The following is a 26,446-nucleotide window of genomic DNA, read 5'->3' on the forward strand; positions in this document are numbered from 1 at the left end:
CCACACCTGCTCACATGTATTGACACAGATTTTTTCTTCTTTTTTCCAGTTTCAAAACCTTATTTCTAACTGTCCTCCATTCCAAAGTGGGTGGTGTACTGCGATTTATCAATATTCTGAAATGCAAATAAATCTATTCCACAAGTAAGAAGTTCAACATTGAATTATTCTGAAAAAGCACCCCCTTATCACTGTGCTGTACAACAGACACTTCAGCAAAGACTGTGTTTCAGTACAACAGGGCAGCAGGTGGTGATCAATGGCTTTTTACAGTAAGGCAATTAGCCTGCTGTGCTAAAAGAGTGGCTCACTGAAAACTTTCAGTATTTGACAGATGTATTTAAAAAAAAAAGCAGAGCACAACAGCTTTAAAAGCAACTAAGTAAAAGGCTGACTTCTTTGGAAGTATGTTTTTGGACCAGTAAAGCCAACCTTAATTAGAGTGAGAGCCTTAACTGCTAAAAATCTCAGTGATCATGAGGGCAGCAATGCAAAGACCAAAACGGGCCATCTAAGGTTGAAGGTTAAACTTCCTGTGATCGCGAACACGAGCGCTGTATTAATATCTTCGGAGCTCCAGTCCCCTGGAATCCAATTACACAGAGCACAGGAGAGCATGTTCTAGCTAGATGAACATACCGGCTTTTATATCATCTGTCGCTTAAGTAACCATATGAAAAAAATGACTCTATGAATGAAGTGGCACCTCTGTGATAAAAAAAAAAAAAACCCTGCAAAATAAACAAGACTCCCATCTGCTAGAGATGCGACAACATGCAAAAACAAGAAAAAAATGTATGCACGTGTGTTATGTAACTGAAGCGACACGTTTTGTTGTACTAAAAAGAAACCGCATCAAATATATGGAATTATTTTGGAATACTATTTCACTCAGAGCTGACAAACTAGGGTATAATGCATTAATAAAGTTTCTTATTTGCTCTACGGAGAATTTAAAAAGTTCTACTGATGCCCAAGGTGCCAGTCCAGTGTTTCTAGAAACAACAGCGTGGAAAGATTATGACTCCAAAAGTAACTCAGCAGAAATTAGGGACCAAATTTGGTTACTGATCAATCCGTATTCCTATGGCTATGTGCGAGGAACAGCTTTTCATCAGCACTGCCACTGTAAATCCTAATGCAGGCAGCTTATTATGCATGCAGAATGCATTCGCCCACTGCAGTGTAAACTGTGCCACCTTCTGGAAACCAATCATCGTACCACAGTTTCCACGGGGCGTTTTCTCCTCATCAAACAAATGGGCGACATGCCAGGGAGGCAAATGGTATAAATAGTTGCCGGACGTTACTCCGAGCACTCCACCCTTTTTTTATTGTAAAGAAAGGGAAATATGTTATAAGTGTATGATAATTAAAACAAAAATAAAATCCAGTAAAAACTAAAAGAACGCTACGAGGTTTGCAGTCCACCTTCTAACTGCTTCTAACTGCTAAATGCAGCACAAAGATATCCTGTTACTGCTCCTGCTGTAGTGGACCTATTATCATCTTGACTCTTTTAATAATCTCTGTAGGAGCTGCAGGACAATCCTGGTACAATAGGCTTGCCAGGAGCAATTCCTGAGGAGCAAAGCCTATTATCCACGGATGAAAGGTTTCTGCTGTATTTGGCGCAACTATGGATGATCCATGTTTGACTGTCAATTAATAACAAGCCTGTAAATTAGCAGGTTAAGTACTGTTATCATCTGATACGAGCATTTCATAGTAATTTGTCTTATGGGTTCAGACCACAGCCAAACTGGCAAAAATAATTATGTTGCAAAAAAAAAACATCACACGTGGAGTAAAAAACAGTGAAGACAGGCTGCACAGTTATCTCCGGCTTTATAATTATGGTTGCAAGACACCAGAGACACACATTGCACATACACATAAATGCATGAAAAAACATTTTTTTAAAAATACATTTTGAGACACTCTGTGGACTGGAGGATGATTTCTAGATTTTTATAAACTTGACAGAGAAAACAAATAACTAGGATGCACTCTTAAACTCTTTTGGAGCACAGACAGACTTAATTAACTCTCTCTCGCTGGATAATGACAGGCACTTCACCGGCTTCTATTTTAAAACAGGTTACAAAACAGTGAGAACTTTTTGAACACCAACCCTGTGGAACCTGGAGCACTTCTTTAAAGCGTATTTCACCCATTCCAGATTAACATTACTGTTATGTAGCCACCCTGAACACACAGAACTATATTTTTCCAACAAACAACTTCATTGGCATTTTTTGAGAAATGTTTTAACAATTTACCCAAACATAAAAACCACTTTTCTTTCCCCCTTTTTTGTTTTTTTACCCACAACCCACACGGGGCTTAACTTGTTTTCATGTTTCTTTGAGGAATCGATGAAATATTTGTTGACCCCTGGATAACAGCACTTGGAGAGCAGGCTTAGAGCCACTCACATTCAAACAAACAATCATCAAGTGGAATAATGCAGGAGGGTTTATGGTGTGGGAACACAGAGCTTGTGTTGGGTTCAGCAATCATAGGCAACAATAGGCTTCGGGAGTGGTTATGGCTGAATAAGAGGATGACTATTTGTTCATTTCTGAGTGCTTTTTACAAACATCTAGTCTTATGAAAATCATAGAATTTATCCAGTCTCCCAAAAAAATACATATATATTACTGCATATAAGCACTTATTGAATGTCACTGTCTCTGATTGATCTTAGCTGACAGCTAACCTCTGTGAACTTTTATCTGAAACCACCTTCCTTAAAGCTGGAAGCTCAAAATCACTTTTAGACACCAACATTAGAAGGAACTTGCTGCCATGTGGTTTGCAAGTATTTATTTTAAGGACAACTCAGTGCCAAGCAATGATGTTTTTTACTACTTTGCCTGGCATGCAGTCAGAGAATGCATAAGGTCTGGAAATCTCAATCTGTATTAATGCCCATGTTCTAATCCTGATGTAAGCCACCATGTCACTTCCTCATGTACTGTTGTACCGTTGGCTTGGCAAAATTCAGCAAAATTGCCCTCGCATATGGCTTTGAATTATATAAGTATAAAGAGGAGGGTGATGAATTTTCTAACGTTTTTTTTTAATGTTTTCTGTGAGACTTTTTCAGTGTAATCATTACATAACTCATGCAAGTGAGGCTCGCACAAAGAAACACAGGTCAGATGTGGAAATCCACAAGAGGTGTAGTCACACGCTGTCATCCAATTAGAACAAAGTGATCTCTGAGCAACAACTAATCAATTCACTTCGAGACACCTACTCACAAACAGAGCAGCCAGACTGCAATAGAGGGCTAAAATAAGAGTCTTTTGTTGTATAAAACAACTGCTAAAAAAAGGGCCGCTAGCAGGAAGAAAAATTATAAACTCTAATGTAACTTCAGCTAAAAGTGTCTTAGACTAGATGCACAGTCTATTTTTTGCATGTTATTGTGAATGTTTTATTGCTCGCACGGAGGTAAGGTAATATCACTACAGTTAGTTTTTATTATTTGGACAATAAAAAGCCTATAACAGAAGCTGAGTTAATAAACGCTGATCCATATGTTTTAACCTGTCCTACCTGTAGCGACATCGTTCAGCCTCTCGCTTAGATAATAGTCATTAGGGTTGAGGTACGGGAGCTGCTCCATGTACTGTTTAGGAATCAGGTACAGGACTTCCGCCACATGTCCATCCTCGATGATGGACATACGTTTTACCGAGCTCTTGCGTTTTACTCGGACGCGGTTGACACTTTGGCTGCGGCTGGAGCTGCACAGTTTGCTCAGGCTGTTGAGGTTGGGCACAGTAGGCATGGTGCCCTGCTCTCCTTCGACCGTCCCACAGAGAAGGGCGAAGCACTGCAGGTAGACGTCAGCCAGTGTTGGACTCAGACTCGCTCTGAAATACTTTCAGCCTTGGACATCGGGGGTGAGGGGTGTTCACAGAGGCACAGAAGCGAAACAAAGGAAGCTTGAAGGGTAAATTCAAAAGAACGCATCGTTAAACCTTGGCCCGGTTTCAAGAGCCGATGAACCGCCTTTGGTTAGGGTCCCTCCATCCATCACTTTTCAGGTGGCTTTAGGTAGCGTAGAGTAAGATGTAAGGAGACAAGCTTACAGTATGAGTGTCTTCAGCCCAACCAGCTTGGTGCCTTAAGCTGCTTAAGGCTGACGTCGAGCCACGATTATCTTCTGGGTGGGGTTTGATTTGTCTTTACGTTTTAAGTTCAATTACGCTGCTAAATAACAAGGTCCTTTTTTTAATCTTACATTAAGTTAGGTTCACACACAGAAAGAACAAATGGATCATTGTAGAGCATTACACTGACCCAAAGCATTCTTTCAAGGTTGGATTGCCTTGGGAGTCTGCCAGTCCCTTACAAGGTCAACAACCAGCAAGGTCGTTCCAGCAGGCAAAAACTCACAAATTCACTGTTCCTCATCAGCAGGATCAATAACATCTAAAGATCCTGTGAATACATTAGTGTTAAACCTGAAATGCAGACAAGTTGTCCCTCCATTAGCATTGAAATTGACGGCTACATCAATAGGATTTTGCTAAGTTGCAACGCAGTAAGAACACATGTTCTGGGTTTGAGTTCAATTTGCTTCTGCAAAGACTTGCACAATGTCATTCATTCTTGGCTCATTTCCTCCAGCCAAGAATCCATTCACATTCCTTGGAAATCTAAGTTTTTCATGAGGTAAAATCCACTGACAATAACCCACTAATGCTTTAAACCAACTGAAAATATGATAGTTTTGTTGACACAGAGTTGCTAGGAAATTGCTACGTAGTCACCAAACATATTTCAACATAATATCAACTTAGTGCAATAAAACAGAAAACTCCCTCCTGACATCTTAATTCCATCAAGCAGATAAGAGTAAATGAAACATGTCACGAAAGAATTAGCGAGTAGCGCACACTTGATGAAAAGCATAGCAGACAGTGACAAAGCACAAAATTTCCTTTTAGTCTGGAGATGCCCGGCTTGGCCTGCACTTCAAATTTAATGAATTTCCTCTTTGTCTGAGAGGGTGCACAGACAGGATATCTGGAGGTAGACTGGCTGCGTATAGTGCTATTACCATCAGGTACTTATCTAATTTTACTTCCTCTGGAGTCTTCTTGCAACCACACCTTCACTCAGGCAGTTAGACTTTCATTACAAGCAAAAATAAAAGTGTGACAGTGAAAGAACATGTACAGTCTTACACCCACACACGAGGACACATGTACCTGAGAGTAGCTGAGGACATAGTACTCTGCTGCAATGTGGCACTGCCCTCCAATCGTCATCCAGTCTGTGGTATCTTTGCCACAACTACCCACACACTCGCAACTCAACACGCTTAGAAAAACAAGACTGCTGTCCCTGCGCAGCTGAAAATCAGTAGAGCACATAAAATGCATCACACACATTCGCACAGCCTCTGCTGTTTCTCCATCCTTATCAACGCATAACAAACACCCCCCCCTCTCTTACCATCTAGTCCGAAACAGGAGGTGATTTTTTGGGCGTAGTTGCAGAGCCCATCGTAGCCAGGCTGCTGCCTCACTGTATTCCTCTCCCCCATCTCTACACACTCCCACACACACCGTCCCGTCCGGCAGTGCTTTCACTCCTTCCACTGCTCATCAATTATTCAGGCTTTTGCCAGGACACATGCATGCGCGCGCACGCCGACCCTCGAAATTCGCACATACAGTACATAAACACACAAACACACTGGGAGAGAGAAAAGTGCTGAGGCAGAGGGTCGTGCCGTTGCAGCGTGAGCAGCCCTCTCCGATGGTCGGATGAGAAGGAGACATCAGATTGGGTTACTGCAGAACGGAGCCGTGCCTCCTTTTTCATCCACCACTGATCATCAAGATAACACTGCACCGAGACAGGTACGCTGGGCAGGATGTGCAAACTGGTCAAGGAAAGGGCGGGGCAAAGCAGGAAGTGGAGGAAAATCACAGATGCACTAAGGTTTATGAGGCACACTTTCTTTGTTCATAGTAACTTGAAGTCCTGCATAATGAAATTACTTTCAGGACAAATGAAGTTACCTATAATTTTTCAGGCCCACAATATTCTTGTGACTTTCATTAGTGCACATGCACATAAACAGCATGTAATAAAACGTACAACTGAGTTTGCAAGTTACAAAAATACTTTGGAAAACAGGACGGCATTTCTTCACAGTGATAGTGATGAAAGAACAAAAACATTACTTCAGGCATGGGCGAAACTTCCCTTAACACCATGCCTTTGCTAGGAAAATGGGGGAAAAGTGCGGTGATTTATTGAAACATGTGTACGCATATATGGAAATAAAGTAAATGAGAAAAACAAAGAATTGGTACAATTTTAAAGAGCTTGAAATATGATCTCCTTTGTTCTCACACAGCCTGAACTCACTTACACTACAAAAAATAATTTTGTTACATAAGTAGACTGTAAAATGTTATATTTAATGGAATCTGGTCAAATTAAATTTACTTGATTGGTTTATACCAGGCACATTTTCCTCAATGATTAATCTTATTTGATTGATTGATTTAAATAAAAAAGCTTTGATTTTGATTTCAGTTGCATTTTACTCAAAATTATTGCTACATGTTTACTGAAGGCAAAGAATACTTTTTTTTAGGAAAGCATTCTTCTAATTTATTTAAGTAATCTTCAGGATTACTTGACTGGAGGCCAGTCCATGACTGATAGTGTTCCACTGTGTTTCTATCCAGGTACGCTTTTACTGCATTGGCACTTTGTTTATGGTCAATCAGACAGTTTCCAGATGGTATGGTGGATCAAAATCAAAATGTTATTTTTCTGCTTTCATAATTCCATCAAATTTTGACAAAATCCCCAACACCACAGGCTGGAATATAGCCCCAAACATGATATAACCTCCCCTGTGTTTTAGAGACTCATTGCTGTACCTCACTCCCAACATCTGTACATATGATGTAACAATGATTTGAACCAAAAATGTTCAAATTTGACCCGTTGCCACTAATTTCCAGTGCAGCTTTTGCATATTTGGCACACCTCAGGCTTTTCTCCCTGTTTCCCTTTCTTTAAAATGGCTTTTTGGCCGTGACAATTCAACTGAGATCATTTCTGTTGAGGCAGCAGATTAATCAGCTGAAGGGCCAGATGTATGTCTCTGGTCCTGCGTCAGCTTTTTGCTGGATTTTTTCTAATACTCTTCATCGGTCGTAGATAGCTTTGTAGGCCTACCATTTCTTCTTTTATGCTCCATTTGTCCAGCTGCCTCAAATTTTTTTTACGGAAACAATACTTTTTTTCAGCTAATATCATTCGCTGTAGTATTTTTCATAGATTCAGCAAGTTTTCTGTTATGTGTAGAAACAACATTGAATCTTTGCCATAAGTTAAGTGCATCTTTTATGCCTGGATGATTCACAGGTCAGTGTTAATAACTGCTTTATATTCTAGGGTCAATACAAAGCGTCTTGAGGTGACTGTTGCTGTGATTTGGCGCTATATAAATAAAACTGAACTGAAATGAATTGAATTAAAGTTTTAAGAGGTTTAATAAAAAAAACAAACAAAAAAAAACACATTTGTCTGAAAATGTTCAGGTACAAGGACTGAGTGAAAACACACTCAGTGTCTAAAGAAAAACTTTCTTTGGACACTGGTTTCCTGAGAAAGTCTGGAGAACTATTACTCAAGACCACTTTGAAAAAGTGACAGGACAGTCTGGCTCCTTAGAAGCAAAATATGAAGAAATGAGGGGTGGCCAAAAACGTTTCCACAGTTAAATACATCCATAACTTTTTCACAAATCCCACTAACATACTAACTAAAACGATCATTTAATCTGCTTGGTGGGTGTAATTAGACATTTAATTACATCCAACTGAAAAATTCTTTAGGAAAAAAACACATATGAAGGATATTTTCAACACAATTTAAAGCTCTACAAAGCAGGAAACCACATATAAAATCCAACATGCCAGCCAATACGACACCCGGGGTGTAGCTGAAAACATCATAGCCCCACATATTAAAGCTCAATAGTCCAACATGTTGTAAAGTAGCAAAGAACTGACAGCAAATATCCAGCACAAAAAAGTGATTATGCTAAGTAGCATAGCTGCTAGTTCGCTTCTTTTTTTACTTGATTTTTCCAATAATGTACTGTCGGTGGAGAAATTTGATATGCTCATCTCTCAAATACCACCACAATGTGACCTTGAACAATGCACTTAAGCCCCATTTGCTCTGGCTGAACTGCTCAATGGCCATTAATAGCAGACGCACACAGAGCAGCTCATAGGTACGACTGACCAGGATAATGGTTTTATGAAAAATAAATAAAAATTGAGTTAAGAGATTCTAGACACAAGCAAAAGAGAGGACAGGAAATACGATGAGACTCAAAAGCCCAGAGAGAGCAGCACGCCCGCGAGGGTTAAGGTGGGGTGACTAATGGAAGGGCATCGCTACTACTGAGGTAAAAGCCAATGGCCTTGTGCTGATAACGGGGTGGGCGACTTCAAGGCTGAGAGCACAATAATAGCTTATACTCTCTGGACCACTGAAGGAGAGGCCCGTGATCATAAAGGGACACTGGCAGGAGAAAGTGTAGTAATTTGTGATGATTTTAAACTTCCTTTTTGCTCTTGGATGAAAATCAATCACCAAACGTGCTTCAGTTCTTTCCTGTATACAGTGAAATATTGATAATGACACCACTAGAGGTCTAAAACATGAACCGGGCAGACCATTAGACACTTCGTATTGACATCTCGAACATAAATCTCGAAGGAGAGTGGTCATTAGTTTAAATTACACACAATAGGGAACTGCAAGCAGCTGTTACAGTATTGCAGATTAGATTTTTAAAAATACTGTTAAAAATTACTCTATATATATTGTGTCATAAGACATATGAAAAGTAACAAATTCTCACAACTGAGAAACTGGAAATTTTTAACTATTTTGCTTGAAAAGTGACTTTGCTGAAAGCGTTTAGCAAAATAGTTGCAAATAGTTTTCTGAAAAATTAGATAACACTTAAAATATGGCAAAAAAATCTGTGGAAATATATTCTGATAGGCCTCAAGATATTGAAACATACGTGCAGATTCTCTACAAAGTAAAGAAAAAGAACGCAATCATATTATGATAGCTAACCATACCAATAATGGCATGTCACGTGATTTGATACAAACTTGTTACAAAGTAAAGAAATTTGTGGTTTGTCGATTATTTCTTTGCTGTGATAATACTTCTTGGCAATAATTCTATTTAGTTTTTCCTTAAATGTTGCCACATTTGTGAGAAAAATGCATTTGGGCAGCACCCATTAAAAATTTGCCAAACAGATGTCTGCCATTGACTCTTGTTTGGTATCGTTTATTGGATTGGATGATTGAAGTCTGAAGAAACAAGACAAACCCACCATTTAACAATTTATTCATCTAACAAACAGAGCCCTCTGCAGCATGTTGAGGAACCATGCAGAGCCACAACAGCCTGGCATCACCTCCTCATGGCTGGTCACACAGTCCTGTGGGATGGTGTCTTATTTTTTTGTCACAAGTCAGCCAGTGTGGTTGTGTTGGTCACTCTGACACGAACAGCACGCCTATGCTGATCAAACAAGTGTTCAGTGGCCACTTCATTTTCAACTCCCAAATTCTGGTCGTGGTCTCTTATAAACCCTGCTTTGTGTGATGTGCATTATAATCTGGGAGGATAGAGTTCTCTAGAAATATGGTATTGTCCACTGGTTGCAGAATCTCGTCATCACCATCATACAGTACTTGGCCTTCCATTTGGAAATGGTACCAGGGCTCACCTGCTGCAACTTAGCTTTGCAGATGACGCAAGCCCTAACCAGATCTGTCAAACATGGCCTGTTTGGAGCAGACAACAACTGACCGCTCTACCAGGGTCCAAGCTCGCATGTGCAAGAGTCAAAAGGAGAATAAGCTGTTTGCCACTGACAAAGTGGCAAATTTTACATCAACTCTGCTGTTCAACCCACAAATGCATTTTCCTTATAAATTGGAAGCATTTAAGGAGAAATAAACAGGCTTTCCAGGGGTATCAGGATTTTTTGCCAAGAAAGATTGTTACAACAAAAGAATAATCGTGTGTATTGTTTTATACTATCAAACATGTAATGTCAGATGACTTGATGTGACATATTGATGAAAAAGCTCTTGTTTGTGCCTGATTTAACCACATATTAGTAACCTCATGTTTGTCTAAACAGCACGGAGATGACTGGCATATACAACCATAGGATGTAGGATGCAATTAATTCCCAGGAATGGTGATTGGCTGTTTGCAGGAGCTTAAGTGTGCTAATCACATCTATGTACCACAGGGGCACTTTTTAAGCAGTGGGCTCTTAGCTTCATCGATCTCCACCAGCAGATACAGTAGTCCACATCAGTAATGGGAGGGAGTTCAAAGCCTTCTTGCTATACAAGGCTCTGTCATATAGAGTCTGAATGAATGAACCAAACTACAGATTTAATATAATAACCCTGATGCCATGTTTAGCTTTTTATTCAGCTCTGGTCAGTCAGACCATCTGATCACAGCTATAGCAGGAACAGCTGGATGCTGTGCCTGAGCGCAAGGTCACCTGACAGAAATCCAAGACAGCACAAACGCCTGTGGAAACAAGCTCCTCTTATCCACCTGCCTGAACTGTTTGCTCATACTCAGCCAAAAAATGTCAATCTTGCAAAAACATCTGGACAACTCAGACTGCAAGGAATTATAGTTTGTATTTAGCATGCACTTTCTAAAATAATAATAATAAAATAAATAAAAGGTACTTTCTATCACCTGATCTCACCGGTTAATCCTTACCAAATGATGATTATCAAACGCCTGCTGTTGACTGACTATTCTCCACCAACAGCCAGCAGGTTTGAACTAATGACACGCACCTCCCTGATTAAAGGAGCAATCACAGAGCAATCACAGAGGGCTTGTCATTTTTTAAGGCTTAGATCTATCTTTAGGTTTTATGGAGAGCAACGAAGTAAGTTGTAGGCTATTAAAAAAAGAAAAAAGGGAGAAAGACTGCAGCGGTGGAAGCTGTAGTTTCAGCTATGCACCGGTGTAACCTACTTACAATATCAGTGTCATTACCGCAGCCCGATCCTCCGTAAGACGGTGCAGCGGGACTCCCTTCTCCATCTCACCCATCCTCGAACCGAGATCCCCTCCTCCTCCACCACCTCCTCCAACACCAAGAGACTTTCCCCCCTCTGTATGTACTGTTATGAAGGCTTCTGCGGCAAAATATACTCACCTCTAGCAGACATGCCCGGTAGGTAGAGTCTCTTCTTTCTTTGCCGAAATGAACGGGAGAAGATGGCCCGGTGCAGCTGTGCAGAAGGTTGACAGTGTGATATTTCTGATGCTTTAAGTTTGAGCCTGTCATTTATTGGGATTGAGCGCAGGGACACACATACAGCCTGCGATTTGGTGGACTAGACTAGAACGAGCGGTGAAGAGGCACTTTCCAGCGACAGGGCGTGTCCTGGATCAGGCAGCATCCCTTTTCTCCCCCTCTCTTATTTTCCAACAAGTTTGTGCCCATATTTGAACCTAATATCACGGAATTATTAAGGAATAAATTAAATCATGCTTGAAATTCCTTGCCTGCAGCTGCTGTCGGCTCACCTAAACGTTAAACCGGGTATAGCCTACTTTCTGCCGGGGATGACTGTGCTGTTCTGGACGTGAGTTGGTCTAAATCATAAAGTTAACAGGCACTCAGGAGATGTGACTGTTGTTTCCCCCCCTGTTTTCCCATTAATATGACTACTTCTCTGGCAAACTCCTCCCTCACGTGACCTCCTAAACTTTACTCTTAAAGTGACACTTTAAGCAAGCATAAAAACTCTGTCCTGCAGCGGAAAAAACGCCTAATTTCAGATGGGAAATCAGTGCATTATCAGGGAGAGTATTTATAGTTATTAATTAACACTTCACTTGAGCTTATCGGTGGCTAAACCTGTGCCACTGAATATATGAAGCGAACATGTTTAACGGAATGTTGATCTCGGTTTGTTATTGAATTTATTGGTTTATAACTCAATTAGTATGCCTTGATAGTTGTCAACCATCAGAAGGGCTTGTTTAGTGCTCTCACGCCCCCTGGTGGTTGTCTCCATAACAAGCGTTTGGCGAAGGAAGTGCCACCGTGTCCAAAGTGAGCCTACGTTAACTCTCTGTAGACGTCTTGTTTACAGTACCTGTGCCAGGCCTGTAAAGTCCTGTTGTCGACAACGTGCTACGTGTTTTATTGCTTACATTTTTTTCTTTCGTTACAAGGGTCATTGTATGAAACCTCCAATCTGGATCGAGGTAGTAGCAATAGGAAGAAGAAGATAGAGGAATTCTCTAGGTCTTCTCGAGAGAAACTAGTCCAGTCGAAGAACAAAATGTTCTCCAAATTTACGTCCATTCTCCAGCACGCTGTAGAAGCGGTAAGTTTTTAACCGATGTTGATTTTATTTGTTGCCTGGCTTTTGTGTTACGTCTTTCTTTTGTTTTCCAGACACCATATATCACTACGCCAAACAAGGCTATCGTAGCTAATTGTTAAGCTAACCAATTAGCTTCGGCTAACGTTAGCGCTTTGTGTTTTTGTTGTCAGTTTGCTCATTCTGGTTACCTATGAATGTGCCTGAGTATGTGCCATGACAAAGTACTAAGTAGCCTTTTTTGTAATTGCAGCATGTCATCTGTCTGCATATAGCTTGGTAAACTGAGCTTGATAGATGCCGAGTTAGCTTATAATACCACCGAGATGCTAAGCTAACATTGTAGCTAGCTATCCCGTTTCAAACAGCAGGCTCTCGTCTTCAGGAGTGGTGTCAGAATAATTGGGTAACCGTGTTTGATATTGCGCAAACGCCTTAACGTTAATACCAAAGGGAACATGTGTGAGTTGTCCTCCTCAACAGTATTTAAGAACTCAGTATTAGCATGCTATCACGCCAGGCAGACAACTAGCTAGAAACCAGTAATAACGTGTCTCAGCTCTGTTTTCCAGCTGTTTGAAACCACGCACAATACAGGCAACTCAAAGTGAATAACTCTGACTTCAAATGCGGTCAGACTATCAATCCACTTCTAAATAGCACTTACTGAGTAAACGTCCAAAATCAACTTACAACTCTGGGACATACTGTTATATTTGTTTATGTATTTTAAGTAGATTTCAAATAGTAAAACTCTCATGTTACCTGACAACGAAATCGTTTACGCCATTATAAATGTTTTTGCAAACTGCTGGGCTTGAAATGCGATCACATCACAATCAAGGTGTCTTGTAGCTGCACATGAGAACCATTTAGCACGAGAATATATTAATGTCTCTGTTTGAAAGTGAGTGATATATGTAGAAATGTAATTGTAATCATTAGTCTCTCGATTATCATAAGCTCATCTTTTCAAAATTTCTTTTTCAGCTTGCCCCTTCGCTGCCATTACAGGAAGACTTTGTCTATCACTGGAAGGCCATTACACATTATTACATTGAGACTTCTGGTAAGGACTGTCTGAAACAATAAGTTAGAATCTATATCTTGACATCCACACAGATTCATGTAGTGATTTTTTTGGGGGGGGTAATCTTGTCACAAGTAGCTTTGTTTGGTTTTGCCTGATGTTCTTATGTTTGATGCTGTCATTTACTGCACCAATCTAATATCGGTGCGCATGTTAGAAGCTCCCCACTCTGTGAAAAGAAGATTAAATGGAAAAACTTTACTGTGCAGTCAAATGTAATATTGGCTGCCATCAAAATGAACTAATACTGTCCACACCACTGTCCACAATTGATGATCAAACTTTCCTAATTATGCAGTGTGTCAGAAAGATGACTGACATATTTTATAAATGTAACTACAAATGAGTTATGTTGTTACTAGCTGTGCTTCTGTATGTGAACAAAAAATGTGAAAAACAAATGAAGCTGTTGCATGGACTGCTAAAGATTGGTAAGGCATTTTCCCCTCATGTTTTTAATATTTCTCATATCTTTCTATGAATTTGCTTGTTAGATGACAAAGCGCCAGTTACAGACACCAACATCCCATCCCACCTGGAACAGATGCTGGACATCCTGACCCAGGAGGAAGCCGAAAGGGAGTCTGGAGAGACAGGACCCTGCATGGAGTATCTCTTACACCATAAGATCCTGGAGACTCTCTACACCTTGGGCAAGGCAGATGTAAGGCACTCATGCTTTTGCTGACTACATACAGGAAAGTAAACATACCATAAGGTTTTAGCTGTACCTAATAAGCCCCTTTTACACACACGCTCCTTTAATCTGATCTAAATGTGTCAGCTTTTTTATATTAATCATCGCCATTTGTCTTTTCGTTTCTCAGCATGAGACAAGTCTGAGTCCATGCTGTCGTGTAAACAAATAGACACACAGAAAATTATGACTGTGTGTATGTCTCTCAAGTTACTCTGCTCACTGAAAGAGATTGTTGTGGAGAGTGCTGTTAGCAATAACATGGGGGGGTTGGTATGAGAAAGCCGATGTAGCCTCCATCTCATTGTATTATGGCTGATTTACACTACCGCACTCAATCTTTGTGGAACCTACTACATACACAAGTGGCTCATGTCATAATGATGGCACATTATGTATTAGTTACTTTGTATCCCATGTTTTATATGCAATTGCTGTCGATAGAAACAAATACAATTCTCAGGCTTTTTTTCCTCTTCTAGGTTTAGGTCAGGGTTCTCTTGTTCTTTCCATATATTTGTCCCTGAAGTTGTTCTGCTTGTTTGTAGAGTCCCTCACATCCATTTCAATAGTTTCAGAAATCTCCCTCCAGTAATTTGCTGACATTTGTGAGTCCTTATATTGACACTATGACTATTTTTGTTATAATGAGTTGATGATTGTAATTCTCTCACTGATAAATTAAAAAACTTCAGCGAGAAAGTAGCAGGAAATGTACAGGTGGAGTTGAAAGTACAGGCCAGTTAAAATAGTTGATGGCTGCGTTAGCACAGCATTTGGCTACATTTCTAGTGAGGTGGAGGTCAGGTTATGATGAAGGGTTTCAAAGGTGTTTGCTGTTACGAAATAGCTGTGGTAAAGATATGCTGCTAAACTATAAATATCCAGTTATTTTGGTTGTTCAATAGTCTGTTTGATTATTGTTCCTAAATATATGATAATAAGCAGGTTTTTTTTCTCTTCACTGAAAAAAAAAAATCTAAGCTTAAGGATTTTTTCACTTTCCAGCTCTAACGATTAGTCCATAAACATTGAAGAGTGCAAAGGACAATTTGCAAGGCTTTAGTTGCTGGAGGTGAACATAAAACTCCCGAAAATTGCAGAGCAAGTTTCATGTCCTTCATTCAGACTGACATGTTGTTGTTGTAAAATACAAATTTACAGTAAATCCTTACTGCCGTGAAGACAGTGTCAGTGACTGGTCAGATTAACAAGAAACAACTGTCACAATATAGACGCCCATTTAAGTAACCTGACTGTCAAAACTAGTGTGCAGCACATAAATAGGCCTGTTCTGTCAGTGTTGTGTCAACGTCTGAATGAAGCTGTGGGAAACAGTCAAGGTTAAAGCTTTCTGTGTCTGGATGTCATTATGCTGTCACTGTCACAGACTGATGGAGCCAGAATTGGTATGTTTTCTATGTGTGTAAATAGCAGTATTGTTGAATAGCAAGGTTGTGATTTAAATTGTGAGCACTGGGTCTATGGAGGTTGGTGTAGGCTGACACTTTCTGTCACGAGTAGTAACAGTAAATACAAAAACTGTCACTGGCATCATGAAGTTCAATAAATGGTGTTTTCCCACCAGTGTCCTCCTGGAATGAAGCAGCAGGTGCTCACCTTCTACACAAAGCTGCTGGCACATATTCGACAGCCCCTCCTGCCACACATCAACGTCCACAGACCTGTACAGGTGAGAAGTGCTGCAGTCTGGATTTCCTAAAAATATTCTGCTAACTGACACATTATGTAACTTGCTTGGATCTTGTTTTGTGACTGTGACGTGACCCTGTCAGAAACTGATCCGTCTGTGCGGTGAGGTGCTTGCTGCTCCTACAGAAAATGAAGAGATCCAGTTCCTTTGTATAGTCTGTGCCAAACTGAAGCAGGACCCTTATCTCGTCAACTTCTTCTTAGAGGTAGGCTGCTAGGGCACCAGAGATCTGCACAATTGGGGAAATATTTCACAAGCAAATATTTCTTCTTTTTTTTTTTTTTAAGCACATAATTCAGAGAGTATGTCTTATCCTTGACGTTGTTTGTTAGAATAAGTCAAAGAGACCTGAGATAAAGAGCCCTGTGGCAACAGAAGCGGGGAAGGAAAACGCCTTGTCTCCAGACACTGGTCAGTCTCTGGCACAGGAACAAGCTGACCACCAAGATGAACCACAGGCTGCAGCTGCTGTCTCCACATCCAGTCCAACAAGTAACAATAACAGCAACAACTACAATCTGGTCACCTCCCTGCTCAACCTCACAAAGAGTCCTGTAAGTGTTCCCTGTATGAAGATGATTTATTTATGTATGTAAAGTCTTTCTCTTTTGAAGCTCTCAGTTTGAAATCATGAGCTGTGTCATATATTTTTCCTGTCCACAGGATGGCAGGATTGTGGTGAAGGCTTGTGAGGGCCTGATGCTGCTGGTCAGTTTACCAGAGCCTGCTGCTGCCAAGTGTTTGACTGAAAACACCGAGCTCTGTGAGCTTCTCACCGACAGGCTGGTCTCCTTTTATAAAGCCCTGCCACAGTCCATGGACCCCTTGGACATTGAGACTGTAGAGTCGGTCAACTGGGGGTAAATTTCTCAGTAAAACTTCATACTAAATAAAGTGACTCATAAATACTTATCTGCAGATCTGATTATTCCTGAAATAGTGTGCTCTGCTGAATACTATTTTTAGTGGTTTTATTATTTGATTTATTTGAATCCGTCCTTTAATACCTGTATTTTTTCTTCTCCCTCCTTTAGTCTAGATGTATATAACCTGAAGGAGGATGCTGCTGTCTTCACAGGGAAGAGGGCTCTCATCTCCTTCTTGTCCTGGCTTGATTACTGTGATCAGCTCATCAAGGAAGCACAGAAGGTTCTTACCCAGTGCTGACTCACTGTATTTTGATGACTCATATCATGAACAGACAGAATAAAAGAGTCTTTCCAAGGAAGTTTTTTTTTTTTTTTTTTTAAATAAATTAAATACACAAAAGGCTGAACAACATTTTTGTCTTGTCTTCACTGTCTTGCAGTCAGCAGCTGCAGTGATGGCAAAAGCAGTGAGAGAAAGATTCTTTGTTTCTGTGATGGAACCACAGCTTATGCAGACGTGAGGCCCTCTTTGAAACATCAATCATCATGTTTGTGGTCCTGTCAGTGTGCTACAGGCGTTGTCATGACTGCTGCTGTGGGTTTGTGCATTCATGTAGGTCTGAGGTTGGCATCCTGACCTCGACAGCTCTGCTGAACAGAATCATAAGGCAGGTGACATCGGAGGCTCTGCTGCAGGAGATGGTTTACTTCCTGCTGGGAGAGGAGAGAGAACCCGAGACTTCAGCTACAATCGCTCAGAATCCACTTAGACACAGACTCATCGAGCACTGTGATCACCTGTCAGATGAGGTTATTATACTGCATGCATCTTTACCACTATTTATTTCTGCAAACCCAACTCATTCAGGCCTTAATATTACACCTTTTTTTATACTGAATTGTAGCTAATATCTTTAAAAAGCATAAATGGCCATCTGCCTTTCAAGGACTCTGAGTTCCAGCGAAACATATGATTAACCCAAAGCCCATGAATTTTAATTAGTATTTGTAAGAGCCATTGTAGTCTTTTTCATCAAACAAAAGGCAGCTGAATCATCTGTTTGATTCTTCAGCAGTCGCTGCCTACTTGTCTGTTAGTGAGAAAACACTTAACTAGCTTAACTGCTTTTGCACTCTTTGCACTTATTGAATGAGAAGAGCCTTACTCCTTTCTTTGTCCCACCTCAGATCAGCATCATGACCCTGCGGCTATTTGAGCAGTTAATCCAGAAGCCCAACCAGCACATCCTCCACAACTTGGTGCTGCGCAGCCTGGAGGAGAGGAATTACTTGGAGAATAAACCACAGGAAGAGCGGGAGCCGCTCGAAAATGGCCAGCCTCATGATGCTGTGTAAGGACCCCCCTATGACCTTTAACCTCCCCTGAGCTGCTGGAAGTTGAAGATCCTCTGCACAAATGCAAAAATTTCGAAATAAAACCAATGCATGAAGTAGCTGTGTTTTCGAGATATCTTATTACTTCTCGTGCATAATTAGTGTGTGTTTTAATTGGTCAAATTCCTCTGAGCCTTGATTATGCAGGCTCACAAAAATGCAACTCAGCTAATTATTTACATAAATCAAGGCTGTGTGAGACTGAAACATAATGAGAAATAATTTGCATGTTTCTTCTTGTGCACAGTAATGAAAATCTCAATTAAGACGAACTCTCATGAGAGCTTCTTTCACTTGGTAATTGATTGTTTTTCATTCAGTAGCATTCAGTTGCTTGATGCATTAGTGTTATAATATATTTTCTCAAATAATCAATTTGAAGCCTTGAAGGACTTCAGTCTCACTGACAAATTATACAAAGCTCCAAGCTGCCACAGACACACAAAGGGCCATAAAATACTGTGATGCAGATGTGGGTTTTCTCAAATGCGCAGGGATCTGAGGCAAATCACTTTATGAATAAATGTTTTCTCTACAGAGATCTTGAGGAGGATCCACTGTTTGGTGATGACCTTTCTCCAGAGAGGAAGCTGTCTGGGTCTGACTGGCTCAGCACTTCTCCACCACAAAGTCCTGACCATTCAAAGTCTGAGGGGAAAACAGAAGTCCACAAGATCGTGAACAGGTGCGCAGTTTGTTCATGGTGATGCACCGTGCATCGCTCAGCTCAGCTCAGTTCTCACTGTTAAACTCTGTCACCTGCAGTTTCCTGTGTCTGGTCCCCGATGAGGCCAAGTCATCATATCACGTTGAAGGCACAGGATACGACACCTACCTCAGAGATGCACACAGACAGGTGAGAGTGCTGTAGGTTACTGTAAAGCTTGTGACACACTGGACAACAAATAGAGAAAAATCTGTCACAGTGCTCTCTGGGACTGTTTTGATCCCCTGACAGTGCTGCAGCAGCTCATTCTGTGTTGCTGCTCATTATTTTTCTTCATTGTTATTCTCAGTTCAGGGACTATTGTGGCATCTGCCAGCGGTGGGATTGGAGGGGAAATCCAAAGCCTTTTGAGAAGTGTAACTTGGACATCCCGTTCTTTGAGGGCCACTTCCTTAAGGTTCTCTTCGACAGGATGGGTCGCATCCTAGATCAAGTGAGTGTAATCTGTACTGCAGTATTTTCATAATTCAGATCAAGTGCTTGCTGTAGTGTTGATATATGCATTAATTCCTTCTTACTCCTCCGTTCCAGTAAAGCAAGAGAAGGTTAAAAAAAAAAAAAGTTCAACTTTAGTTCTAATTAAATAAGTAGTGTAAATACAGCTGTCGAGTGAGATTCACACAAATTAAAATGAAACTAGTTGATTATTCAAACTGATTTAATGTTCCCACACTTCCAACAGTTATTAGATTTGCTGCAGTCAAAAAAAAATGAAACACTGCTGCTTGCAGTTTACTGTGAGTGATGCCTCTCATGTTGGGCTTACAGAGATTACAGAGATTTTCTATTTTGTTTGCTTAATAATGACCACTGAAAGCCAGAACTTTACGGTCATTGTGAAGATGACTAATAAAGATTCAAAGGAAATATTCACTCTTTGGAACATGGGTTTGTTTCAAATCAACACGGTCCTTCTGCTCACCAGTGTCCAATTTACAATAAACTTTTAATAATATGAAATTGTAGCTTCACTTTAAATACTTTTCATGATAGGTAATTTTGTTTATTTACAAAAATGGTCTGTCGACCCACTTTGAGAAAAAATATTAAAGACAAAATCATGATAATTTCCTTGCCCTTTCTTACCATCAGAATTAATCAGAATCTGTAATCTGGCACAGATACATTAAAAAGATGTCAGATAATTGACTAGTAAAAATATGAAACACACCGATAAAAAACTTCACAGTGCAAAAGACAACTAGTGAAAAATTCTCTGTGATATATAGTTGAATTTCACACTGTAAAATAAAGCGTGCACTTGAGTTTCAACAGCAAATTCTGAGTTATAAAAATGAATAAAACGTGATTTTCATGCTGGGTTGAGCAAATATAACAAGCTGTACCACAGAAACAACAATAAAATAAATTAGCTTCACATATCAAATACTTTTGAAGATTTAAAAGTTTACAGCACGTCGTATATATGTTCGGACCTAAAACTGTGACATTGTTGTTGCGAATCGGAGATGCTCAAGCAGAACATGAATGAACAGAATGACTCAAGTAGAGTTTGGAGCGTATTTAGGAAATCAAAACTAAAAGCTGTCAGTCAGTCGGTTACGTAAATAAACTCTCACTTTGTGTTGTTTTCATGTTGTTACTTATTGTGAAGGAAAATTTTCAAAACTCTTGATCAGATCATTTTTATTTATTTAAATCTTCTTGCCTCTCTGTCCTCCAGCCCTATGATGTCAACCTGCAGGTGACTGCTGTGCTGTCCAAACTGTCTTTGTTGCCACACCCTCACTTGAATGAATACCTGCTGGACCCCTATATCAACCTGGCCCCTGGATGCAGGTCCCTGTTCTCTGTCATCGTCAGGGTAAGGTGCCCATCTTGATTGTGCTACAGCTGCAACTTGCAATCTTGTTTCCTTTTAAAGTAGTTGACCAGGATGTGACCGCTCGAGTTATTTGTTGTCTTCAAAGGAATTTTGATGCACAAGACGGCGATTAGATGGATTCGGTCTGCTGTCACTTTGGGAATTAATGGGATTGAGTCGGGAATTACATGCAATCTGTTTGTGAAAATACGATGATTAACTGCGATTAATCGGTGAAAATATTTCTCAAATATTGACATAGTTGCTGCAAAATCACAAAGATGTTTGGCAAAATTGCTTTTATAAACATAACCAGTTGGAAACCAGTTCAGTCGAGTCCCCTATTGCAAGGAGACATGTCTCAGATGAGAGGATTGTTGGCATCATGTTGTCAGTCTGTCTGGGAGTGACTGGACTCAGCTCGAGTCAGATTGTTTGGAGTCAGTTTGCCTCCCAGTAGTTGCCCTGTACAAAAAAAGTGGTCACTGCAGCTGCTTGGAGTTGGACCCCAAATGCAAAACGATTTCAGTGCAACCCCTGGGCAACTAGCAATGTTTCTGGTTGCAAGGAGGTAGCTGTCCTCTTTTCGTTCTAGTGTGACTGATCCATTAGAGTGTAATTATCTTATCCATCATTGATAGGAGACACTTCGTTGCCCAGAGCTCAAAGCCCAACTTTAATTTGTGTGCTGGGAGATTTATTACTTTTCTTGATTGATTAGTGCTGCTGCGTGCCATTTTGAATCTGGCTTCATGGTAATCTTGCTCACCCTGCTTCTTACCGGCTACAACACCAACTCGTTTTATTGTGGGAATCAGTTCAAATCCATGAAATCTGAAGTGGAACACAATGTAAAAGTAGTTTTAGATAGTAGTAGATGTGATTTACTGCTCTTGCTCAAATTAGCTGCTGTGTTTTTGTAATTGCTCTGCATTCGTGTGTGTGTGTGTGTGTGTGTGTGTGTTAGGTGGTTGGAGATCTCATGTTGAGGATTCACCGTATCCCAGACTTCACACCCAAACTCTTGCTTGTGAGAAAGAGATTATTAGGCATGGAGCCAGAGGGCATCACGTACGTACTTCCACATGATTCTGGGTCGTATGTTCTGAGGTGACTTTCAGGGGATATTCTCACCTTTCTGTTTGCCCTCCCTTTAGTATCGACCACATGACCTTGCTGGAGGGGGTGATTGTGCTGGAGGAGTTCTGCAAAGAGTTGGCAGCCATCGCCTTCGTCAAATACCACGCAGCTGCCTCGTCCTCGCCGTAATCGTCCTGCTGTTCGTCCATCTGCCTCGACCGGGCAGACAGGTCAGGATGGAACTGGGCTATTGGAGGTGCCGTAGTACCGGTGGCACAGGGTCGGCAAAATATTACCACTAACTGTTCATCTCTGTCAGACTGTTAAAGCCCACACCGACGGGTGTCATCACTCCCCTTCCTCTGACCTCTCGGGCTTCACTATAAAACTGTCTCAGTCTTGTTTTTGAGCACGGACAGACACTGTCCAGCCAGCAGAGGAATAAGAGGAGGAGAGAGGTTGGGGTGCAGAGAAATGTTCACTGGACTCTTTTGAGCCTCTGCAATTTTTCTCACAGCCCCATCCTTCCATCTTTGTTTTTCACCAGCCAAAAGATGACAGCCCTGTAATTTACTACATCAAGGACGAAAGATGTTTGTGTATTTATTTTCTGTCCCATTACCACCCATCTGTAAATGTCATTGCCTTAGTGTGGACTCACACCTTTCAGTTAAAGAAAACTGTTTCCTTTTGAAACATTTTTTTTAATCTTTACCCCTCACATCGTTGTCTGTTTGAAGACAAGCAGAATCATCATGTGCGTATATGTACCTGTAGTTACATCTAAAGAGCTGTAGTGTTTGAAGATGCTGCGCTCGTGTTTTAAATGCCAAGTCATCGTATTTATTTGTCTGCTTTCAGGTTGCCTTTTTTTTAACTAATGTAAACAGTCTGTGTAATGACTGACTGAGAGGATCCTCTTTAGTGTTCATTTTCTTTCCTGTTTGTAAGTGCTTCGCTCTGAAAGCTCATCTGTAATCACCGTCATCCAAAGATATCACCATCCGTCGCTTTTTGTTAAATGAAAATGGTGAATTTGCAAATTCTGCCAATTTGCACATGGACCTTCATTGCACTTGTTACATTATAAGTTCATTGGTTTGTCGAGACGTCTTTGTGCAGACTGCGTATCCAGTGTTGGAATTTTCATACACCAGTGTTTGATATATTTTAAGACATGCTTGTTTTATTTGTGTTTGCACGCTTTCTCTATAATTATCGATTAATTTATTTGATCCATTCAAGGGAAAACGTGGCGAAACCAACCCTATTGATTTTATTTATCAGTCTTAAATAGGACTTGGGGCATGCAACACAATGTTTTTCTTCCTTTTGTTGGCTTATTACATTTAAAACTTTATTTTGGGTTGTTTGCATCTACAAGTTGTAAACAGTTGAACCACATTTGGATTTCAACTTTTCCTTTTTTTGTCCAATGATTCCCAAGAACCACGGTAAATTAGATTGGAGGAAACTCTTTAAAAGGAGTCCTGTTTTCAGTTAGGAAACTGGAGTAGTTGTAGGAGCTCTGAGCTCCTTCAAAGGTTATCATGACTTCCTACAATGTGTTGCGTTTACTTGCAGTGTTACTTTTATATCCAAATCTTGAATGGCAAGGAAATGTACTCGGTGCTGTGTATTGTTGGGGCGGATTATGTGCTCGTATGTTGTGCGGATCTCTCGGGACGTGAAATTAAGCGTCTCGGCTCACAGATCAATTATGAATTACAAAAAGGATTTGAATTAGTCTGTATCAATATGCTACTTAATGTAACTTTTGTTGCTTGTGTGTTCCCAGTGTGAATGTTTCCGTTCTATGGGATGGTCTTTGAGCACTGAGTTTGATTTAGTTGCGTAACTTTGCTGTGGAGAATCATTCATTGAAGCCATGACTCGCTGGTCTTGATCCTTTGTTTTTGCACCCATTTCCTCCTGGCCCCACCTCGAAACCATCACTTAAGCTACATTATGCAATTGCTTGCAATGAATCAAATTTGCACATCGTCTTCATCAATGTTTTTAATATATATTTACACATCAAAAAGCTTTTTTCTCTTTCTTTTAAATATTTTGTTGCGTGAACCAAAAAAAGAAAAGTCGAGGATGTCAGGAGAGTAACATTTCTACTTTAATTTTAAACCTTTTGTTTTTGAACCTGTCAATTGTTCACACTTTTTTTAAATCAACCGTGTTTCCAACCTTTTCTGTATAGTTGTATATTGTAAGTGTACAATAGCAATAGATATACTAGCTGGTGTAAATGCATGCTTCTACATTATTTTTTAAAGGCAGTCCAGCCATCTGTGACGATTTCTCTGCTGTCAGCACTTTGGTCTTTGGAAATAAGACGCCTTACTTCACACTGTGGATTTCTGAGGGCTCCTGGAATCAGTGTGGAAGGGGGTTTCTGCTTCTTTGCAGTCTGTTGTAATCTTACTATGCTTCTCTTATGTTATGTGGGCTTGTTTTGGTTTGTGAAGATATACAGGACTCTGTGTAGTCAAAACTCTGATGCCAGTTAATTTCATGTCTTGTCATCTTAGACCAATCACTGTATCATGTTGATCACTGCTCATCTCTTAAATAGGAAGAGTGTTCTACTTCCATCTCATTGGGGTTTGATTCTGTGATTGTGCGATGGCTAATTTAAACAGGAAAAGGTGCACGCTCGCGCCTCCCAATGCTTCAGAATACCGAGAAGCAATCACTGCAGTATTGTGCGCACTCAGAGGCATCGGTTGATTTATTCCTCATCAGCTGTCTTCATTACTGCTCTTATACACACAAAAGGTTTCATTCAGGACAATATGGTTTTGACATTCTCCGTCCCAATTAAAAAAAAACAAAAAACAAAGTTCCTCAGCAGGAGATGTGGTCATTCTTTGAACAGTTCGTTGTGTTTCATCTTGTTTTATTACAAAAGTTCTGTACAGTGAAACAAAAACACACAAAATAACCATTTTCTTTCAAACCACAAATTCTATTCAGTAATCCCCTTTCAAAGTAAGATTTCCAATGTGAGAACTGAATGCCCGCAACATGTAATTTTCCTATGCAAACAGCCCTGTAGGACGACATGAATAGAGCAGAGAAACCATCGGGTGTGAAAATGACCTCGCTTGCCAGCGAATAGCTGAACAGAAGTGGGCATGGGAACTTTAGCCTCTGTCAAATTCTCTTTGGCTTCAAGCCTGCCATGCTCAGTCGTCCAACTAATTCTGCAGAAATGAGTGAATAATCTCACTCTCGGGGCACAGCAATGGATTGTATGCAGGTCCAAAGTCATGTGAGGTGGTTGGAAATAAGTAAAGCTCCCTTTTTGCTGTGCATTCACTTTTTTTTTTTAAAATCAGCCATGGAAGAGGAGAGGCACTATGGTGCAGAAAGAAGGCTCTCAGTCTAATGACTCATTCTTAATGATTGTTGAGGTACATACTGAGATTGCAGTCAAACAGGGTCTTACACTTCTAGCTGAAGGGAGTATAACATAAAGCACCTGAAGTCACTTTGCCAAATTAAGAGATCCTCATTCTTAGAAAAATAATTCTAGTCATCACTTGAGCAACAGTGCTGTGATTGTGTGCTGAAGAGCAATGCAACGTCTGTACAGTGCGATTACCTGCTCTTGTTAAAACCAGACTTTGGTGCCCGGTGCCTTGATGCGGCTTTATTAGCATCATTACAGTTAACAGATGCTAATCGGCACTCTGACGAGTCAGTCTTTCAAATATGGTGGCATTACAAAAATAAGTGAACAATCTCCATCTAATGTCACTTAAATATTCCTATGTCTCTAGGCGTGAACACAAAATGTAAAAATAATAAAAAAAATACAGATTTGTGACAAAGGAAACTTGTTTCCACTGGATTGTCATAGTTTAAATAACTTCTGCACTGGAAGTGCCAGGTTCGGCTTCATTTGGAAACCTCACATGTGAAACTGATGTAATACCAAATGGAAAATTTCCCAGCCCCACCCTCCCTCAAAAAAAAAGGATGTGGAGAGTAAATGAAAATGATGATGTACTTTGTGACCCAGCTACCCGGAGTCTGAAGGATAATCCTGCAAATATCACAAAAGGAGAAAAAAAACGTCCAAAAAGCATCCAGGTTTCTTTCTCCATCTTGTAGTGAAAACTCCCAACAGCGTGACAGTATATACCAGCAAATGATAGTACATTAAATTAATTTACACTGACATGTAAATAATTCTTTTTCTTTATCCAAATCAATTTCATGTACATACAAAAACCACTACGTTAAAAAAAACAAAACAAAACAAAAAACAAAACAACTACATGCCGCTGCACAAAATTAACCAGGATAAAAATACAAATCATCAATTTAAAAAAAAAAAAAAAAAATATGTACATTTCCAAATCGATTTTATTTTTTAAGTCGATAAGCATCTCCCCGCCCATTTACAAACCTCAGATATGTGCGCACACACTGACACATGCTTGTGCACAAACTGCTCACACTGGAACATTCAGACAAACAAATGTCTCTTTGGCTGGTGTGAAGCTGTGGCACTTTGCTGTGTGTGTGTGTGTGTGTGTGTGTGTGTGTGTGT

General features: G+C 40.3%; 2 protein-coding genes across 11 annotated transcripts in view; one reads left to right on the forward strand and one right to left on the reverse strand.

The window, feature by feature from the left end:
* ablim1a (actin binding LIM protein 1a) overlaps nt 1-11,697 on the reverse strand; it is a 41,499-nt gene extending 29,802 nt beyond the window's left edge. For 7 of the 10 annotated variants that reach the window (XM_005742394.1, XM_005742398.1, XM_005742397.1 and 4 more), the window contains exon 1: nt 3,568-4,110. In XM_005742394.1, coding sequence (XP_005742451.1) covers nt 3,568-3,802 — 235 coding nt within the window. In that variant the 5' untranslated portion in view covers nt 3,803-4,110. Of the gene's footprint in view, nt 1-3,567; nt 4,111-5,478; nt 5,890-11,296 lie in introns of those variants that run through there. The other 3 variants (XM_013913200.1, XM_005742393.1, XM_005742396.2) reach the window with 2 other exon arrangements.
* A 416-nt stretch (nt 11,698-12,113) lies between these two features.
* fhip2a (FHF complex subunit HOOK interacting protein 2) lies at nt 12,114-23,239 on the forward strand. Its single transcript, XM_005742388.2, has 18 exons — nt 12,114-12,202; nt 12,325-12,479; nt 13,467-13,545; nt 14,061-14,230; nt 15,852-15,956; nt 16,060-16,182; nt 16,310-16,531; nt 16,641-16,837; nt 17,012-17,126; nt 17,287-17,363; nt 17,464-17,656; nt 18,035-18,198; nt 18,780-18,926; nt 19,007-19,097; nt 19,258-19,401; nt 20,653-20,793; nt 21,761-21,864; nt 21,951-23,239. Exons 2-18 carry the CDS (start codon nt 12,435-12,437, stop codon nt 22,060-22,062), a joined length of 2,229 nt encoding a protein of 742 aa, XP_005742445.1. The 5' UTR covers nt 12,114-12,202; nt 12,325-12,434; the 3' UTR covers nt 22,063-23,239.
* Nucleotides 23,240-26,446: the final 3,207 nt, after the last annotated feature.

This window comes from Pundamilia nyererei, unplaced genomic scaffold, assembly GCF_000239375.1.
Source record: "Pundamilia nyererei isolate P.nyererei 1_Seehausen unplaced genomic scaffold, PunNye1.0 scaffold00120, whole genome shotgun sequence".
NCBI lineage: Eukaryota > Metazoa > Chordata > Actinopteri > Cichliformes > Cichlidae > Pundamilia > Pundamilia nyererei.

Coding starts and splice junctions, on each gene's coding strand:
- fhip2a (XM_005742388.2), top strand. CDS start 12,435: ATGTTCTCCAAATTTACGTCCATTCTCCAGCACGCTGTAGAAGCG. Junction 16,183..16,309: donor TCGTCAACTTCTTCTTAGAG/GTAGGCTGCTAG, acceptor GTTGTTTGTTAG/AATAAGTCAAAGAGACCTGA. Junction 18,927..19,006: donor GTCCACAAGATCGTGAACAG/GTGCGCAGTTTG, acceptor TGTCACCTGCAG/TTTCCTGTGTCTGGTCCCCG.